The sequence below is a fragment of the Lycium ferocissimum genome, chromosome 5, assembly GCF_029784015.1.
Source record: "Lycium ferocissimum isolate CSIRO_LF1 chromosome 5, AGI_CSIRO_Lferr_CH_V1, whole genome shotgun sequence".
NCBI lineage: Eukaryota > Viridiplantae > Streptophyta > Magnoliopsida > Solanales > Solanaceae > Lycium > Lycium ferocissimum.
In genome coordinates this window covers 29,486,006-29,495,022 of record NC_081346.1, presented here as the reverse complement: position 1 = coordinate 29,495,022, position 9,017 = coordinate 29,486,006, and the positions used below count along the sequence as shown (strand labels likewise).

Here is a 9,017-nt window from a genome sequence, read left to right as displayed (position 1 = left end):
AATCCAATATGAGTATACGGCTGATATCACAACTTATTTGTAGGTATCAATGTATAAGTTAAAGCACTTCATCCCGTCCTTCTCGATTTATATTCTTCTTCCTCTCCTTTGATCTGCTCTTCTACTTATTTTCTTACCTTAATTTGTTACCAATTTATTTGTTACCAATTTGGGTATCATACTATGAAAACCATTTTTCTTTTAGTTAGAAGTGGAAAAATCATAGAACCACGAAAAGGGACGGCTCATCCATCATATTTGGGTCTTCTTTTTTCCAAATGGCACAAGGAAACGCTGCAAAGTTATCTTAAATAAATACATCGAGATCATTTTGAATCAACATTCCAAAGACTCCGTTAGGATAAACGAAAGTAGAAACACTGAAAAGACGAGTTTAAGTTACACAGCGTCTAAACTATACACCAAGGAAGAAGCAACTGTACTTTTAGGTTCTAGATGATTATGGGTCTCAGCATGCCAAAAACCACATACAGGATAACATCTGAATAACAAATTGTTCAATGACAATAACAAGTGAAAAACAGCGAAATCAATCCTAGGAAATTGCAAATTAGATGCACTTGAACATGCCAAATGAAAGACCAAGCTAAAATTACTCAAAGTCAGGTTCTTGCTTTCATCCAATGAATATTACAGCCACAGATTTCAAATCACCTGCACGTGAAAATTCAAAAAACAAGAAAATTAGTTGAATTTTGAAGTATTCAAGTAAAGTTCGATCAGCAGCAAAAACTCTGTTCTGAGGACAGTATTGAAGCTCAAAATAATAGCATGACATAAGATGCATCAAGTTATATCCATAATTATGATGTCTTATTGGCTACCACTTAAAACATTCAGCAAATAATTTAGAAGATTGAAAGTCATGTAGAAGAGCTTTCAAGTTTTTTTTTTTTTTGGTCGGATAGTGGTGGTGTCAATTCAGTTCCGCAAAGGTACCTCAACAACTCAGCTGGGTACCTAAAATCTCATCAGATAACTCTATCACCAAGCGTTAGGCAACTAATAAATATTACATCTAGCGCTCTTTTCCCTCTACGAAGATTTGACCATGGTTCTCATTCCACTTCTTCTTTTATGCACAAAACAATTCAATTGGGTACTTAAAATCTCCCAACAAAACAGCTATCAGATAATTTCACCGCCAAACATTTGGCAACTCGAAATAAATAATCTAACACTCCGTTGCCTCTGCTAGTATTTAAACCCTAGTCTCTCATGGTTTTCATCCCACTTCAACTTTTATGCACAAATTTACACGGTCGTAGTCCTCGTCGGAATCGTATCATCGGGAGAGGAGCTGGCGACGTCAGACTGCTAGCGGTAATAGTTAGTTGTAGTGGTTGGTGGTAGTCGATAATTATTGGTAGCAGTAGGAGGAGGAAAAATTATTCAAGCCCAAAACCTTAACCTAATAACATGGCCAGAACCTTGTCTATGGTAGTTAACCTAGTATCGCCAACTTAAAGGATGTAATCATTTCTTATCACAGTAGAGGAGGAGAAAGAAAAAAGCTGAAAAAGAACGGGAACATAACACAATCCCTTCTTAATTTCTAATATCAACTTATTCAAGCCCTACACCTTAACCTAATTGAAGCATAGCGATATTAACACAGTTGGAACCTTGTCTATGGGAGTTAACCGCGTATTGGAGGGGAAAAGGCCAATCTAAAAGATGTAATCATTTCTTATAGGAGAAGGAAAAATTATTCAAGCCCCAAACCTTAATCAAATTGAAGCGTTGTCACATTTAACACCGTCCGAATCTTGTCTATGGGAGTTAACCTATATTGGAGGGGAAAAGGCCAACCTAAGATGTAACCATTTCTCATCACAGTATTACTACATAAAAGGGAAAATATCAATCTTGTGGGTTCCCAAACAATGAACAAGATTTGACAGTATAAATATGATATAGACTAACAAAAACCATGGAACTTAACTTCTCACTCCTTTTCCAAAAATAAGCAAAGGACTCTACTTTCCAAGCAAATGTGCTTGAAAATTGACATGATTCCCATCGAACCTCTCCTCACCAAGCACAATAAGCAATTTGGTAGCACCATTTTCTGTCATGGTTAATGTACCTAGCTGTATGTCCTACCCACTGTGGAAGATTGTGTGAGGGGACACGGATAACTATGAGGCTTATATACAAGCATGAAGCATGTGCTCTTAAAGATTTAGATACACTGACTGATACTACAAGTCTACAACCCTATATTTGGTCTGCCATTGGATTAACTTTCTTTCCAACTTCACCGCTGAATTTAAATTATTCATATTCAACGTAACAGATATTTTTTCATCTTTGAGGGCTTCAATGGTGTATTGACAAATACAATCATTAGCTTGTACTAAATAATATGGTGTATGGGGTATTGAATACAGAGTGGCAAACAAAGTGCAAGTGATAATATCAGTTAGATAATTGTTTCTTCAAATTATTCCCCAAGTTGTTATTTATTCAGATCGCAGCTGACGCCAAAGAGCTGTAAGTTCTCCAAAAACCTCTATCCTTGTCTAGAATATCCTTAGAAGTTGTAGCCTTTGTGTTTGCTCGAGCGATGAGTGATAACCTATTCAAAATCTTGTAAAGACCTTAGTCAAATGCTCCTCCAACTAATTAAAAACTTAAACTATTTTAGGAAAGGCGATGGATAGACGGAAAACAAATTGCTTTACTTTTTTATGACAAGGGAACCCGCAGCCGCTACCCTTCGGATGCGCATAGGGTAAACCCTACTCCTGTGCAATAGCCCGCAAAACACATACGAGAGATAACCCGCACTAAGCAAGCCCCATGCGACGAGCTAGACACAGAAGGCAAATCCCCTGCTGTCGTAGGCAAGGGGTTTTGAACCCGAGACCTCCATTATGGAAGCCTCATGCTCATTGCTTTACTTAGAATCCGTATTCTTCTCCTTCTTTGTCCTTCCCATCTGTGTTACATTTTTATGGATTTACTTAGAATCGGTAGTCTTCTCCTTCTTTGTCCTTCCCATCTGTGTTACAATTTTATGGACCAAGCGCAATGCATTTAAATCAACCCCAAGCCACTAAAGTTACCAGCATTAGTCATTTTCAAGAAAACAGGTCTCACACGATTGAAAAGGAAATCACTAGTACTAGAAGGCAAGAAAATTTTGCTGATGCCCCTAAATCCCCTGTCATTCTATTTGAGACAGAGGGAAAGATATTTTTGCTCGAATTAATAAGCACTTTCTGCCCTTGATAATCCTCTCATCACACCACCAGTGGAGAAGCACGAGTTCACATAGGCACACTTTCTAGTAAAGTGCATAGCAGGGAGCAAAAACCAAAGGCTAAGTAGAAAGACAATTGAGTCATGTTGTTCCCTTAACGTCCACATACAACAAAGACAGTTTGCAGTGGTATGAAGGAGAACATTGATCTGGCTTCACATAACAAGGTTGCATAAGTTGAAGGAACATCATGCAGCCCATAGGATGAAGCCTCATGACTGCCTTTTCCCTCTTTCTAGTTAACAGGACTAAATTAATTAAGCTATTTGGAGTCAGAGTAAGAAACGAGTGGAGAGAGATAAATGTCATCATTATCTTTTGTATTTTAGATTGACAAAGTACTCCATTTTCACAAGCTTGACCTGGTACTTCAAGCATATCTCTGCCTCAATGTAATGAGCCATCAAAAACTCTTCTTTGTCCAGATTATTACAGACAGAGAGGGAATATAGGATTCTGACATAACAGCAAGTTTTACATCAGCAATGTCTTATGCAAATTAAAATGAATATATGACTAATAAAACCAACAAGATGTGGTTCCAAACAAAATTAGGAACAGACAGGACATTGATGCCTCCCTATTGGCATAGGCCACGATCAATCCCTATTCCCTACAGAGAATGGAAAAACTTTCTAGATAACTTTCACCTCATGAGATACAATATATATACATGAAGCTTCTTTCACTTAGGAGGGAAGTGGGGATATCCTACCAATCTCCAAAGTTTACCTTCACTGCAATCTGAACTGAATTTAACTTACTTATAGAGCACTTTTTAATAAAAGGGATGTATGACTAGGGCAGTTTTTAAAGAGGTATTTCATGAATGACCAATGTATAAAGTTAAGTTCTAATTTGGATGTACAATAGCTGAATAGCCTGAATCAGTATAGACAGGGATTCAAAAGGAAGTCAATCAGAAGAATTTAATTGGTGAACTTGCTGTGAAGGAATTGCTTTTGATTTGTCAGATATGAAAGCAACCTTTTTAGATGTGGAAGTTGAAACTCATGCTTGCACTTTAAAATGCACGAGTTGTCACTGAGTTATAACACAAAAAACTTTCTTTTTTACATTTACAAGTAAAATATGAAAACTATTTGACCTAAAATGCAAGTTCTCAACATATCTCTGGCCAAAACACATTCAGAGGCTATATGATTTACTTAGGATAATTGTCAATGAAGCACTCAAAGTTTACTGTAAGCTCCACCTAATAAAATGGAAAGTATTTTCAACCCGTTCCATAATACCTGATGCTTGTTATCAAGAAATGAACACAATTTGCGAACAAAGAGGACTTTGTTACACCAAATAAGAAATATTTTTGCACCCAAGGGTGTGGCCTAGTGGTCAATGAAGTGGGTTGAGAACCATAAGTCTCAGGTTCAAATCCTAGTAGACGTAAAAACACTAGGTGATTTCTTCCAATTTGTCCTAGCCTTGGTGAACGACCTGTTGCTGGTGGGAGGTATCCCGTGGAATTAGTCGAGGTGCACGCAAGCTGGCCCTAAATACCAAAAAAGAAAATATAGCTAACATATTATAGCGCAATTGCCTTTCTTCAAATACAGGTTCTCCTACCGACAAGAAACCGGTTTGTCACCCTCTGCTATCCTGAACCCATATATGACCAGAATCACCATGTGTTATTTAAACAAGTTAACTCACCATCATCTCTCACATAACTGCAGTGGACTCTGGCTGTTGCCACAGTTTCAAAACCCCAATTCATCGGAAATGGCCCACTAATGCTGTCCCTCTCTCCCAGGACACCTCTTAGTATTTATTTTCTTACAAAAGTTACCTTTAGAATATCAAAATCATCAAACAGTTTAAAATAACCTTCCCAAAAACACTCCTTAAAACTTTTTTTTTTTTTTTTTTGAAATTGATAACTGTAAAACACTCCTTAGAACTCAACGATACAGTGGTACGACTGTACAAGCCTATATAGAACATATCCCGTTGAAGTAAGCTCGTGAACTTCCTTAAAAATCTCTTGCAGAATACTTCGTTTTGACTTTTGACAAACAGTATTTTCCCAATTGAATTAGCACTACATCTTAAAAGTAACTAACAAGTTACAACCCAACAACAAAGTGTTTATAAAATCTGGTGAATATGAATGCCCTAAATAACTCATGAATGTGGCAGATGAATACAAAGGCCAAGGGCTGATACTTCAGGAAGAGAAGAGAAGTCTCATAAGCAGAACAATGAGCAACATAATTCACCCACATAAGCAAAAGTTCTTCCCTTTCACTTCCAAGAATAGCAAAAATGAAGAAAACAAACGAAAACTTCTAACTACATTCTGGTAATCCTATCCATCTAGTTATCCAATAGGGCATTGAACGCATGTATCACCAAACTTTCTCCACTACAAGTTACGCAAATAGATTTTGACATTTCTCTCTACTTAAATGTCAGCAGTTACTAGTCTACGCACATGAATTTCAGTCATAAGCCAAGGAGTAGATTCTGGCACAAAACAAAAATGTCAATTATTTGGAAATTGCACCAGCTCTCAAAAGCAAAGGTATTTTCACAATATAGTGTCTGAAAATGCAAAATGCTTATATATTTCAAAGCAGTTCTCCCAGAAAACTATTTAAGTAAAACCTGCAGCTTAATGAGCGCGTTTTAATATTGATTTTCCATATAGTGTGAGTAAAACATTTCCTTCGAAAAATATCTAAAATTTGCAAACAGTATGCTTCTTTGACCAAAAGTTATATATCAACAGGTAGATACCACTGGAAAAACAAATATCTCACATTATTTGCAAATTGCATAGCCTCAAAAGCAAAGATATGTTTATTACTACATATTTTTTCGACAAACGCATAAAATTTAAACATTTCAAGGCAACACCATTTTACCGCAAACACTGAAATACAGCATGATAAGTGCATTCAAAAATTGAATTAACAACCTTAACGGGAAATTTTCAAAAATAGACAGCCCAACATAAAATATACGCCGCGTAGCCCAATATACAATATTATACAACACTATGCCTGGGGAAAAGCATTATACATAATGTATCAACCTTGTATAAAAGTATATAATAGTGTATAAAAGGTGTTTATACACAAATATGGGCTAAACCGGGTAACAAACTCAAAATATGGGCTACATGGCGTAAATATTTTTCTCCCGGCAGACATAGCACGTAATTTTTCCCTTGACTTAAATCGTCATACATGATTAAAACATTTCCTAACAAAAAGGACCTTGAATATGCAAAGAAAATTTCATTTTATGTGAACCTTTTTGGAGTACGAGGATCAAATTTTATAACTTTGATTGTAAATTTTGACATAGATTTTTCAAGTTTGTAAAAATAAGATTTATATATTTAGAAACTACATACAAAATACTACAAGTCATAATAATTTATAAATAAAATAGAAAAAATGTAAGGAAAACGTGGTCAAAGAACCACCTCGTAGACTCCCCAAATGGTAATAGATTCACATAAATTGAAACAGAGGGAGTACCGCTTTTGAAAATTATTACGCACGTAGCCCAATATACAATATTATACAACATTAGACAACATTATACCTGTGGGGGAAAGCATTATACATAATGTATCAACCTTGTATAAAGTGTATAAAAGGTGTTTATATACAAATATGACCTAAATTGGATAACAAACTCAAAGTATGGGCTACGTGGCATAATAAATAGACATTGAACATACTTTTTCCCTTAAAAACATTTCCTAGCAAAAAAGACCTAGAATTTGCCAAAAAGAAATGGTAAACAGTATAAATAGTCACAGCACAAGCGAAATCACTTGGTCACCCCATCCTGGCAAAATAAGTGTCCCTTTAGACAAAAAATAGTAATTGTTTCCAACTATGCCTACTTCTTTTATGGTGCTCAATTCTCAAGAAACATCTAATAAATAGGGGTAACTTAGTATCTACACCTTGTATTTATTGTCTTTCATAGTGGGCGTGAAATGAGCTAAAACACATTTATTTTGGGACGGAGGGAGTAAGTGCAATCAGAAATTGAGTTAACATAAATCATGATACATGATTAAAACATTTCCTAGAAAAAGAAAAAAAAAGAAGAAGCATGAATTGCAAATAACAAAATCTTCTTAAAGGATTGAAATGGTAAAGGGTAGTCATACTCATCACTTGGCAACCATCCTGGCAATGAAATCCTCATACTTAATCTTTCCATCTGATCCAACATCAACCTCACGGATCCACTCATCAAACTCCGAAGCCTCAAGTTTCTCACCAATGCTCGTCAATATATGCTTTAGATCCGCAACCACAACATACCCGGTTCCATCCTTATCCAATACCTTAAACGCATCACGAAGTTGTCGATCAAATGGTTCAGGTTTCAGGTGTTTCGACATGAGTTCAAGGAATCGGTTGAAATCGAATGGGGAATTGAGTTTCTCTTCAGCGATTATGGATTTGAGTTGGGCTTGGGTCGGGTTGCCACCCAATGAACGCATTAGGATACCTAGTTCTGACGGGGCGATTTTGCCATCACCATCTGTGTCGAAGAGAGTGAACGCTTCTTTCATTGAAGAGATTTGATCGTTGCTCAGATCTTTACCCATTGCTTCTTTGATGATTTCCTCAAGTTTCTCTCTCTCTCTCTCTCTCTCTCTCTCTGTTGTGTAGATTTTGTTTGATTGATGATTTTGGGGATTCAAATTTTTGTTTAAATTAAAGGTTGAGGGATGTTTCACGATTTTCAAGATTCATTCTTGTTTGTGTTTTTTTTTTCAGTTTGGCCCATGGGAGTTAATGTTAGCCCAGATAAGATAGGAGAGGCCCATTGGGAGATACCGTTAGTTGAAATGAGGGTTTTTTTTTGCACAAATGTTCCTATTTTGGGGTGGTATTCAATTTTTGGCTCTCAAAATTTGTGGTCTTTAATTTTTGTCATTCAACACTTTTGACGCGGTATAAACTAAAGACATATGTATCATCACATCCACACAAGTTATGTCGGAAAAGGTAAAACTTTTACCACTCAACATAATCTGAAAAATACTACACAACTTATGCCGCATAACTTAATTCCTACAGAACTTGTACCGAGCGAGGCAAAAGTTCAATTTCAGAATATAGAAATGTTACAGAACTTATGCCAAGTAAAGCATATCTAGATATTTTTGCTAAATAAGCAGCAAGGAAAAAAAATTAAAGATCACAAATATGAGTGTCGTTTGAAGGACAATCCGTGCAAAAAGTAGTTGAAATGTTGAATGGAAGAAATTGCACAGGGAAAAACTCAGGGTATAACTTGTGGGATATTTGGATGCGATAATATAAATTTCTGCCCCAAAAAAGTATTTATTACGAGGGCCAAAAATCGAAGACCACCACAAAATAGAGCATAAGTGCCAATGACACGGAATTTAAATGATATGAAAATTTAAGGGCAGATATATATTGACAACCCTTAAACTTATCAGTGACTATAACTTGTTTCAATTAAGCACCTATGCACATGATAAAGTTTTTCTATTAGACATTTTCGGCTCAAATTTTGAAAAAGCTTCTGCATGTGTTCCTCAAAAACTCATTATACTGGATAAATTAATCACTTAAAATATGTTAATTTTATATATTATCTTAATAAGCCGTAAAACCTCAAATCTTTTTTAGTTGGAGATGATACTGTAAAAATATTAAAACAAGTCAACTTTACAGAGAAAATTCACATCATAGTTAAA

At 35.8% G+C, this 9,017-nt stretch overlaps 1 protein-coding gene across 1 annotated transcript; it reads right to left on the bottom strand.

Moving 5' to 3' along the window:
• Positions 1-362: 362 nt before the first annotated feature.
• LOC132056662 (probable calcium-binding protein CML13) lies at positions 363-7,932 on the bottom strand. The gene is made up of 2 exons (XM_059448948.1): positions 7,089-7,932; positions 363-675 (listed from the first exon to the last, which is right to left on the bottom strand). The coding sequence occupies exon 1, from the start codon at positions 7,890-7,892 to the stop codon at positions 7,449-7,451; it is 444 nt and encodes a 147-aa protein (XP_059304931.1). The 5' UTR covers positions 7,893-7,932; the 3' UTR covers positions 363-675; positions 7,089-7,448.
• Positions 7,933-9,017: the final 1,085 nt, after the last annotated feature.